Here is a 12306-nt window from a genome sequence, read left to right as displayed (position 1 = left end):
TGGGACAGAAAAAACAATAATTCCTTCTGGAAAAAAAATGTTTTTAAAGTAAGGTTCTTCTTAAACAGTGGTGATGAATCAGTCTATTTTCTGCTTTCTCCAGAGCTATACATTTGTTATAGTATGTTCTTCCATTCCATCCCCTTAATATTTAGATCATTTGTCCTGATACATGTTTGCAAATTAAAGTTGGTTTGAGATTATAGTAAAACCATTATTTTTAATAGCCCATTTCAAGGGCAGCGTTAAACACTGCAGAACACGCATGTTACTGATTACTGCTGAGCAGACAGCGGCTTTTGCAGATTAATTTGTAACTGGGAACTACTGTAAACAGATTTCACCCGAAATCCCAAGGAATAAAGGGAATTGGTGGTAGTATTTGGCTCCTTGTATTTATTTATTGTTTTAGAAACCTCCTGATGGAAAGCAAGTTAACCAGGGAGAAAAACAAGCGCTGTGCAAAAACCTTTTTTCTCCAGTGCTCCGTCTCCTCTTCTGTTTCACTTCTTACGGGAGGAGGTGGGTCAGGGTCTTCTCCTAAAGGGTTATTATGGAAATAGCAAGAGGCTCCTTTCTTGAGAAACAAGGCCCATCTAACTACTCTGGGATTTCAGGACCCTACTTGTAAACTTCCAAGCTGCGTCTTTGGGGGAAGAAAAGTGGGGTGACTCTGTCTTTCCGCGAAGTTATTATATAATCAAAAAAGAGAGGGGGCGGGGTGTGAGGGAGGGAGAGAGCGGGAGCGCGAGAGCGAAGGGTGGGGGGAGCAAGAGCGAGGGAGAGAGATTGATATTTCGTGTTTGCCCGGGTCCTTCTGATGATTTCCTTTAGTCTTTCTCACTAGTAATTCAGCAGAGAGCAAGACTGATGATGATGATATTGATAAAATAATGATGAGGCTAAATAATCCCCCATCTCTCTAGATAAATCTTCCAAGGTTTCAGAGAGAAGGCGTTAACACTTTTGGCTCTGTTTGGAGAAGAGAATTTCCTACGTGGAACTAGTCCTAGCTCAGTCCGGTGTCCGCGGTTCTGGACTGCAGGGTGCCCACGGCCAGAAGCTCGGGAAGTGCGGGCCGGCGTGCTGGGCGCAGGGCAAAGCCGGAGGCCGGCGCCCGGCGCCCGGCGGAAGGCAGGGGTTCACCTGGGTGGTTGAAGCCGCAGCCGCAGCCGCAGCGCCTTAGTTCGGGGTGCAACGCCATCTACCGGCCTCAGCCACATCTGCAAGTACCCAGACCTTGAAAGTCGCCCCGCCTCCCCCACCCGAACCCAATATAAGGGAAAAAACTCCGAGGCCCTTTCCACGAAATCCTAATTTAGCCAGAACCTGCCACTGATTCTACCCGACCTTTTGTTTATCCACCGACATTTCCTCCTTTTCAGAGCCGCTTTGTAAAGGGCAAGGTGGCGGGGGCCGCGGGGCTGGGGCGGGGGATTGGGGCGCTCAGCTCTCAGACCCCCTGATCAGGCCGCACTGTCTGAAGCAATCGGTTCCCCAGATTACTTGTATTTAATACACAATGCATCATAAAACAAATCCCTCATCCTGACAGGAAGAAAATAGAACAGCTCATAGCTCGAGCCGGTCCAATTTATGGCTAAATTAAAAAAAAAAAAAAAAAAAAAAAAAAAAAAAAAGGGCTCCGACAATGGGCAAGTTGAGGAAGGGCAGGAAATCAATGGCAGCAAACCGGGGGCTCTTAAAGGTTCTCAAGCGCCGAACTCTATGGGAATATCTGACCGGGTTTTAGGTTATTTACAAAGGATTTTTCCTGTCCTACCTACCACTGCTGTGCGATTTTTCCTCAAACAATGGCCATTATCTGAAATAACAGTTCAATGTCACAGATAACAGGCCACCGAAACGAATTAGTCACCACCTCTTGTCATTTTCTCTCTCCCACATCCCTCCCTTTTGTTACTATTTTTGTTTTTTAAATCAGCATTTTGGGGAAATATACATCTACTAGATTTACACGTCTATTTGCACTTGGAGAAAACAAAAAGGGGACTTGGCGTCGTCCCTGTTCGCTGATAAAGTTCAACATAAGCACGCTTTCCATAGCCTTTCCCTCCGCCCCTCCCCCTCAAGGGTCCCTCGACCGGCTTACTTTGCTTAACTTTCCATTGTTGAGTTGAGAAGTTGGATTTGTTCATTTGTTTTTATGAATGGAGTTTTGTGATAAAAAAAAAAATTATTTCCATTTAACCGTTGGGTTTTACTAAAATTTCAAAGGTTGGCTATAGGTAAATCCGTAGACTCTTTTATTTTGTCACGCATTCCTATATTCCTTCTTCCGGTGCTGTTTCTGAAATGTTTTGATAAAAAGTGACCATTTATATTAGAAAGTTATTAATCAGCGTACAGTACTGATCCCCCAAAGCAGTATTTACAACGTTAAAACTTTAAAAATAACCTGAGTTGTCAAACTGCTTAATTCCACTTTTGGTCGTTAATGGTGTTTTAATTAACGTATTACAGAATATGGCAAAAACTCACCAGACAATTGTCAATCTCTCCAAGACCTTAATACGCTATTTGGGCAGGTTATTGGCAAAACATGTTTCAGATTTTGAAATTACTTCTTTTAAGACAAACATGATTTGAAAAAGTAGCATGCTCTTCAGCTGACCTAACTCTAATAATAGAGAACAGAGCATGAACTTCAATAATAATCATTTAAAAAGATGCTTAGCAGAAAACTGGAAATGGACATGTCAACTTTCACTGTTAGGCTGTTGTTTTCTGAGAATTTCTAAACTAATTATGAGGTTTAGCATGAGCCAGTGTCTCTTCACCCTAAACCCCATTCTCATTCTCGCCCCCTCCAGCGCCCCACCCCCAGGCTTGGTGCACACACCCTCACACCCCCCAAAGCACTTCTCCACCGGATCACTCCCATCCCCCACCTCCAACACACACACGCACACACACACACACACACACACACACACACACACGCACACACACACACTTACACTTGTGCTTTCAGGACACCTAAACAGAGGATATTTCCCTAGGGAAAGAAATCCTGTCTGGCGAGATCTCCCCATTGGTTGTTTACCCGGAGAAATCTACATGCTTAAGGGGGATGGTGTATCCATAATCAGTCTGTCCCTATAGGACTTGGGTCTTGGCGACCTTTTTGTGACCTCTCCCGCCAGAGGAGGCTGCTGTCACTTTAAAAATTTACTGAAAGAGGAGCCCCGTCTGGCTTCCGACACTCTGGGCGGCGGGAGATAGCTCCCTTTCTCCCTCGCCCCGGGTTCTTTCTGGATGGCCGAGCAGATCTTCTTTAAAGAGACAGTTCATGAAATAGAAACCCGGCGGCTGCGCTTGGAGTTGCGAAAGGGGACGATCCCGTGAGGGTCTAGGACTGGGGAAGGCGCTACGGAGGATCTGAAAGGGGGCTAGAGCTCCCCTCGCCTCCCCAGGCCCCCCACCTTTTCAAACTCTGCCCCTCCTGCCTGTCCCCCCCCACCCCCCCTGGAACTGGGAGAGAGAAGTGGAAGAAGTTTTAGTGGGTTTCAGATAACTTTCATTACACATCGGGCTGATAAGAGCAAGAGAAAGTGAGAAAAGAGGGAGGTGATGTGAACCAGAAGGAATAGCTCCGAGCTCATTTAGGAAGGGGGAAAAAAAAGCCAAAACACACCAAACCCGGGTCACCCAGACGAAAGGAGACTTCATTTCTGGTCTTAAAAATACACTGTTGGCGGACAATAAATCTGAAACGCGTGGTCCTGGCGAGCAGATCCTAGAAACGGACAAAGTTATCAGAGACCTATTCGGAAATCGAGACGCGAGGCTTTCTTTTTTCCTTTTTCTTTCTTTTCTTTTTTTTTCTTTTTTTCTTTTTTTTTTTTTTTTTTAACATCCCGAAATGTGGTTCGGGATCGTTTGAAAGGATTTTCGTGCAGGAAAGCTGGGGGCTGCTGATTATTTTATTTTGTTTGTTTTAATTCTTCTGTGATTGCCTTTTATTGCTGAGTTGAGGCCATAGAAATCCTAAGGTAAGAGAACGCACTTAAAAAAAAGTCTTGGCGATGTGCATAGTTTGTAACTTCGGACACTTTTCTGCCTTGGCACCCCTTCTCCGGGGCACCCCCCGCCCCCCCAGCCTTCTTTTCCTACTTGCCCGCAGTCTCGCGGAGCCCTGCTGCTTATCTACGTTGCTGGGACTGGCGATTTCCTTGTTCCTCCTGACGGTGCGGTCTGGACGCGTCTCCGGGGTGGGTCGTCCGGCCTTCGGTGGGTCTCTCTCCCGGCTGTCGGCCTTTTTTCCCTCTCGCTCGTCTCCTACTTCCCCTCCCTCCGTGTGTCTGTCCGTCGGTATCAGGGACGCAGAAGGTGGGGTTGCCAAAATCTGAATTCCTGGCACCGGCCACGCGACTTTGGAGCCGCTTTCGGCCGAGTTCCACCTTGCCAAGTAACAGCTTTGCTGTCCAACATCGTGTGCTGCTTCGCGAGAAAGTCACATTCGGACCCTTTGGCTAGAATGTAGGGATTTTTTTTTTTTCTTTCCTTTTGCTGTTGGTTTTTGAAAGGGCCTTTCTCTAAAGTCCACCTAAAGGGAATTCTTTTTTTTTTTTTTTTTAAAGCTATCTTTGGAACTTGACAGCCTTTAAAAACACAGGAGTGTGTTAGATGAAATGACAGAAGATGTGTTGTTACTTTATTTTATTCGAGATTTCCGAGACGATTAAGACATTTGGGAGACAAATGCAGTTCTACTAGCAAATCAAAAGTGAATAATTCACCCAGGGGGGGAAACGTTTCTGGAGAAAGTTCAGCTTTTGTCTTGGGGCAAGAATATTGAGAGTAAGAAAGTTAATATGTTGATGAAATATTTGAATAATCATGTAACATATATGTAAAAAGACATTCTTTGGGAATGAACCTGTTTTTAAATTAATTTCACTGTTGACAGTGGCAATGGCAATAATGTTAACACGGAATAAAATTACACCTAGAATTTTTATGTGCAGTATATGCAGTACTTAACTCCCTGCCCCCCGCAAAAGGGAATGCTGGAAAGCTAAGGGGATAGATGATGCTTGACTTTGAAATTAACAAGTTTTCCACCTCTTTCTGCAAATATGAAATGGAACTGGTGTTGCATTTCACTGACTTCACTCTATTTCCTTCATTAAATATTTCTCTCCTGTGTCAGTAGAACCGCCTTTTTGTTTTTGCTAGTCAAGAAAACAAATACCAGAAACCAAACAAGCCAAAAAAACTAACAAAACAAAAACACCAACTTTTTACTATTTTAAAATGTGTATTGCTATTGTTATTTATGCTTCTCGTAGACATCTGGGAGGGGGATCTCAAGTTGCCATTTGAGTTACTCAGCGTTGAGAGTTGAAGAAAACGAGTTAAAGTTTGTAATTAAAAAAATAAGAGATTGTTAAAATCTGTCTTTCTCACTAGAGAGGGTATTTAATGTAAACTTTCTGCTGTTGTTAGTGTGAAGAGGTGTCTTGAAAAAGATGTGTGTGTGTGTGTGTGTGTGTGTGTGTGTACGTGTACGTGTGTGTAGCAATTACTATCCCTATCTTCTGTTTTGATTTTTCTTTTTTAAATTGTGGGGCTACTTATTGCCCTTTAATTGCCTCATGGCCAAAGGCTTATTCATAATGCCTCTTAACTAGAGCTCTCAGAGCCCTGGGCTTCTTGTTGAAGTTTGTGGTGAGTTAATGAGTTGAATCTGCAACTAGGTGAATACCTGAATTCTATGCAAGATTGCTTTTGGTCTATGGACCCAAGAGTTTAGTTTTTACTTTTAGATAGGTGTAGATACAGCAAGGTTCTCTGGGAGTTATTTAATGATTTTTTTTGTTCTAGAGTGTCTTATTTAGTCTGTGATAGGAAACTTCCTCAAGTTTGCATTAACTGATTGACATTAACATTACCAGCCTTTCTAGTTACTCCCCATTAGGTCAACGACTCTGCAGCTTTTAATATTGATGTTTAAAACATTATTGCTGCTAGTGAATCGGAATAGCTTTGTTTAAGTATGCAAAACCTCAAAAATAGATGTTTCCCATTTAGAGTTTTGTTTAATAGGTGTCCTAAGTAATGATTAATATTCAGGATAGGCCAAATGTAAAATCATATGAAAAATAACAATACACAAACATATTTAATGATGGCAATTTGTTACAGTATTATTATATATATTTTTACTTGTTCACAAGCCAATTTTGTTATTTTGCTTACTAAACATAAAATTGAAACATGCATTGACATGTGTTAGGTTGCCATATTTTGCCTGAGTGTGCATCAATCGTTTGTTTTCATTTGTTTTTCTTAAGTTTTGTCAGAAACATCTATGAGACAAATTTTATTATCTTTTTCAATTCAGGGTATGATTTAGTTGTTTCATGGTAGTGAAATGCAGAGTGAAAAGGAATTTAATAATATTTAAAGTTTTTTTAATTGAATGAATTTAAAGGACAAAAATGTGAAAGTATACACTTTCATGGGAAGACAATCTGAACCTTGAACATTGACTACTTAGTTTAGAAATATTATGTTAATATGTACTATTCAATATTATTTTTTCATAAAAATCACATTGACTAGAACTAAGTCAATAGCACTCATTCATGCATAACAAGGAAACAAGCATTTTTTGAAATCAATTGATCAGTTTTTGCAATAATTTACAATCGCTTTGTTCTTTTAAAAAACAGTACATTGCTGCTTCTAAGATAACTTATTATCATACCTCCTTTATTAATATGCATGCTGTCTGACTTTTTAAAAAAGGATTTAAAGGAGGACTACACACGAGTAAAATATTTTCAAGCAATTCACTATTCTAATGAATGAACTGATATGGAAACTGATTGTTCTCATCTTCTTCCTTCCAGATCTTAGATGAGTTTTGCAATGTGAAGTTCTGCGTAGATGCTAGTCAACCAGATGTAGGAAGCTGGCTCAAGTACATCAGGTTCGCTGGCTGTTATGATCAGCACAACCTCGTTGCATGCCAGATAAATGATCAGGTACGTTGTAAAGATTTTCTTGTCTTTTCTTTGAGAGCACTAAAGTATCAGTGAAGCCTGAAGAATAAAAATAACAGTGAGTTGCAGTAGACCCTTGTGGCCTGTTTGTTGATAGGGTGAAAGGTAATGCACAAATATAAGTAAGATGCAGAATAAAGTTATTTGCAGCACTGCTTTCTTTCAGTGCTACTTTTTTGGGTGGTTTACTCACTTTGTAACAGTAAACTTCATAAATGTTCTAGTTTTCTGAATGTGATTGGATGATTTAAACACTGAGCACTATTTATTGCTAGATGTTCTTTACCTTTTTTTCTTTACCATCATAATAGGGAAACATTCATAGAAAGTATTGAGGTACTCAATAACACTTTATGAATTTGTGCAGAAAATGGAAGTGATACCCTTGAAATATTATATAGATCTTACGTGAAGTAGTAGGTAGATATATATATATATATATATGGATGATCTATATGTGGACTTACCTGACTATGCATTTTATATTGACTTGCCTGATTATAAATGAGAAACATTTTTAGATTAATCAAAATACTTCTTTTTTTTGTATATGTGAAAAGTAGAAAAATATCACTGCTGGAAATTGCTTTATGGAGGCCCATGTAGTGAGGTTAACTGTAATAACAATAGCTATGAAATAAGATCATGAAAATATCATGAAGCATATTTTGCACTCAATAAAGTTAGGTTATGAATCTTGTAACTTTGTATGACAATACCTGAAACAACGAGAGGTTTAGCCTGTTAATTTTTTGTTTTATAAACACTACTGGGTTAGAATTTAATTATGTTACCCATCATTTATTTCTTTTAACCCAATGGTTACCTAAATTAAATATGTTTCAAAGACCATATTAAAATGGTTGTTTGGCACATTCACTGTGAAAATCACCACCAAGGAAAAGAAAAGTTTAAATTAGATGTTTCCAATTGAAAGCTGTTAAGTAATGCTAGCGTCATATGGTCAAAGACTCTGTTTCAATCATCATTATGAGATTATTCTTTGGCATTTTACCAGCTACCAGATAATTTTTACTGACTAAACTGTATGAGGTAGTAAATTGTAAAAGTAGGTTTAAATGGGAATCATTTAAAAATCTTCAACATATATCAAAAATAATAAACCAATCAATGGTTTTTTTTTTGTCTTTGCTGGAAGAAAACAAGAGGCATTATTGACAAAAGAAAACATTATTAAATTAGCTATTGATTGAGAGCAGAAAATATCCTAAGTCCGTCATATGAGTTACTGTCACATCAACAACACTTTTTGAGCGCACACTATTTGTAGATGTGGGAAATACATAGGTGTTATATAAATGAATGGATTTTTCATGCTATGTTTCTTAAAATAAAGGAGTTGATGGACCTCAAAAGAGAGCTGTAAGATGAAATAATGTATTTATATCATAATAATTATTTGCTATTCATATTTACTGACAATAAGAGCTATCTCATTGGACAGATCAAACTGTTGTAGGATCAGTGAAAGGATGGTAAGAATGGGACTCTCTTGGCCAATACGTTTTTCATTTAATATTTAGGTGTCTAATATTTTATAGTAAATACACTCGTCATTGGGAAATATTAATTTCATTGAAAAAGCAAAACTATTTTTCTATTGCTGACTCTGAATTAGCTTGCTTATTAAGGTAGGCATTTATAATTTTAACACAGTTACTTTTGAGGTATATGTTTGAGGTATATTGCTTTCCAAAGAAAATATGCTGGTTTCATACCAGCATATAATGAATAGCATGTTTACTTATTTTAATGGAAGAATCAGGGAAAATAGTTAATCAGGAAAAACATAAAAGGTCAGTATTAGACACATACCTATTATTTCTGTAAGCACTCATTTTAAGTATATGTGTTGTACTGGTAGACATCTAAGATGGTAACAGAGTGCATATCAAATAACATCATTGTGAAATTGACATTACATGGTCAAGTAAGTTCACCCATAAACAAGGAGACAGGAAAGTGAGAGGTAAAAGTCAGATTTGTGTGATAGGCAATATATGCATACAATCCTGCTTAGCCCAGTTGACAAGACAAAAGAGAACAGACACTCAGATGATGTATGCATATGTTATAAACGTATTCATCTGTAAGCTTGTATGCATAGTTCTAAAAGTTAATTAAGACTGCAATTTCAGACAGCTTTGAAATGTGAATGCTGGACTAGGTACAATGAAAAAAAGAGCTGACTAAAGAGATTCTGTAGGTCTGTTTTTTCGCTCTCTTTTCCATGAGGAGTAAGAGCTGACAAGTGGTGAGCAAGCACAACTCATCACATAAGAACACTCCCATTGTGTGAGATATATTTAATGTCCATAAAGAGAGAGACTCTGGATCAGGGGCAATTATTAAACACAAACAACAACTCACCTGCACAACACAAAAGTAAATGAAGCACTCTCGAGAAATTGTAAAGAACAAAACAAAACAAAACAAAAAGGTGTTTCTCTTCACTCCAATTCTGAGATAGAACTCAAGTTTAGAAAACGAATTTTAATACCACGACAGGTATTAAGTCTTGGACTATAAAGAGGAAGAATGTCAGATGGATCTTTCCACTGTAGCCTGGTCATTGTAATAATTATTATATCTAACAAAGAAGGGAAAAGATGGCCCAGAACAAAACAAGGGTGTAGAAATTATAGTTTATTTTTGGAAAGGTAGATATTTTTAGAAATTCGGACATTAAAGACCAAACTTAATCAATGTGGATCAGTTTTATAATGATGTAGAGGAGTGGTATAAAAGTGAATAAATGTTCTTGCTAAGATGATAATACAGTCGATGATAGTGAGACAGTCAAAACGTGTACTGAATAAAACCCATTTTTGGTTTGTTTGGGGGTGAAGAAGTACTTAGAAACAGCATGGATTTTGATTTTCAAGTAAAGTTGGAAAAGGATGTAATCTGGTTCATCTGGCTGTTTGATTAACATTTTTCTAATACCTCTGTACAAGCATTTTATTTAAGGGGATTTTAATTTTTAAATCTAAATTCTCCAGTAGATTTCTGTGAATTATTTTATTTCAGGTTTTTTTTTTTTTTTTTTTTTCCAGGCCAGAGTGAGCTTTGTGGCAGTTTTCTTTCTTACTGCTTCCTAGAAAGACTCACGTTTGTTGTTTTTAGATGTCTCTTCATGTTTTCAAAATTATTGCAGTGATGCTTTTGGAGATAGGAGTTCGGAAATACTGGCATGAGCGTTTAATCATAATTTCTAACTAGCTGCAGCTTCTGGCTGATATCCTTTACCAGCTCCCTGAAAATATTATATTAACCATAGTAATTTATCTTTGTAGAAGAAGGCCACACCAAAGACACTAGTAAATTAAGCTCTGAACACATTCAGGTCATAAAATAGAAGATCCATTATAATATCAAAGGTTCTTTATCCTTGAAGTCCTAATTATTTTCCCCATATTCCGTAAAGTTTCTGTACAATGTTACATAGCCACACTGTTGTGGTACAACATTTAGCCGCATATTTTTATTGAGACAGACAATGCTTCAATATTTTTACATTTTAACAGTCTGAAATTGTCCCTGGTTGTTTTCAGGAGCAAGAACTGGCACTGAGAGGTAGAGCAGGGCAGGAGCAAAAGCAGAGAGTTGGATAATGACAGCTCTTTCCAGAATAGGTCCTCAGGAGGACCAAATATGTAGAGGAAGCATGAAAACAGTTAATTACTTTGAGTTTCATTTACATCTAGACTCACCCATGTGTCTAATGTTAAGGAAGCAAACATCTAGACGGCTTGCTTAGGTTTTCTTTCTTTCTTTTTTATTCTGGATATTTTGATGTCCTTTCCTTTGATGTCTTGTAGATATCTTTACAGACCATTCTGCTGGGTGAGTGTAGCACTTTGCTTTAGATTTGGTCCCACCCACTCCTGCCCTTCCCTCCATCCTTTAAGAAGTTTCCTCAGACCTCCACATTTCTGTATTTTCACCTTGATCAAAGACAAGATGACCCATAGATCCCCTATCCACCTCAAACAAGGCCAGTTTTCATCTATGATATGTTCATAAATTTGAGGCACTTATGCAATAGCTCTTTGGACACAGTTTTTCCTCTTCTACCTCATGGTGAAACCATATTGGTTGTAATCAGACAGGTCACCAAGGCACAAGTTGTGTAAGTTGACTTTTTAGACTTAAGACCTGCCTTTCCACTCATGATCATTAGAATGAGCTGGGTGTGTGCTTTGGGGTAACATTTTATACGTGTGTATGTATTCTGCGTCATGGAAAGGAACACAGTTTCATTCAAACTCCTGGCCTTCCCTTAACATGGTCTATAACTGGAATAAAGTTCTCAGAAACCCAAGACATTATTAATCTTGTCATTTACACAAGGTGATAAGTCCTTTCATTTTTAAACAGGCCCTTGACAGCTGGTATTTAGTAAGTAGAATAAGAGAAGTCTGCTGTTCACTTTGAGTAAAAAGAAATGTGTCAATAAGAGATTATCCAATGCCTGATGTATATTTTGAAGAAATAAGATATAGAAGAACGAGCGCCCCTCAGAGAAATCAAGGTCAGCATTCACTTAGGAGATTCTGCCAGCTCTCTTGTGGTTAATGAACGGCAGCAAGATTCTACAGTGTTTTCAGTTGGAACAGGCATTGTTCTCGTTTGTGCTTTACCTTATAAAGTTTTAACTGCTTCCAGGACGATCATGGCTGAATTGGCACACCCACTTTCCCTCTCCTTACGTCCACGTCAATGGTTCAATCAGACGGCTGTGACACTAGAACAGTACTATAACTGCAAGCTTATTATGGGCTCAATTATCAAGTTATTTTCTTTGGCTTTTTACTGAGAAAAAAAATGTTTTCCTGAATTATTCAATTAATGTAATTTGTGCAAAAAAAGCAGGGAAGACCAGCTATGTAAAAAGTAAAATGTAATTTGTTCGCCTCTTTCCACTTTTTAAAAATGTTTGCATCAACTGTCAGGTAATTTGTTAATTTGTTCTTCCTTTACAAGGATTTCTGTCCACATTTTCTATGACCTCTTTTGATGTTAAAATTATTATTGGCTTTGGGCATTTTCTTTGCTTTCCTTTTAAGTCAAGTTCCACTTTTATACCAAAGTTATGCTCTGCTGTTTTAAGATGAATGCCAGCTGGCAATACCCAGAGACTGGCCTTGTGAACGGTGCCTAAGCTGACTTAGGGGGGTGGGGATGTTGTCTGGCTGATAAGTTACTTCCTTCACCCGAAGATGAAACTGTCTCAGACATAGTTTTCCAT

At 38.5% G+C, this 12306-nt stretch overlaps 1 protein-coding gene across 10 annotated transcripts in view; it reads left to right on the top strand.

Annotated features, from left to right (window-relative positions):
* MECOM (MDS1 and EVI1 complex locus) overlaps positions 1 to 12306 on the top strand; it is a 566599-nt gene that overhangs the window by 499101 nt on the left and 55192 nt on the right. For 7 of the 10 annotated variants that reach the window (XM_086674675.1, XM_086674679.1, XM_086674676.1 and 4 more), the window contains one exon: positions 6882 to 7016. In XM_086674675.1, the coding sequence (XP_086530801.1) occupies positions 6882 to 7016 (135 nt within the window). Of the gene's footprint in view, positions 1 to 3093; positions 4017 to 4075; positions 4255 to 4305; positions 4504 to 6881; positions 7017 to 12306 lie in introns of those variants that run through there. The other 3 variants (XM_086674681.1, XM_086674682.1, XM_086674683.1) reach the window with 3 other exon arrangements.

The sequence above is a fragment of the Puma concolor genome, chromosome C2 (genome assembly GCF_028749965.1).
Source record: "Puma concolor isolate L17-30 chromosome C2, mPumCon1.1.hap2, whole genome shotgun sequence".
NCBI classification, from domain to species: Eukaryota; Metazoa; Chordata; class Mammalia; order Carnivora; family Felidae; genus Puma; species Puma concolor.
This window is presented reverse-complemented; position numbering and strand designations above follow the sequence as displayed.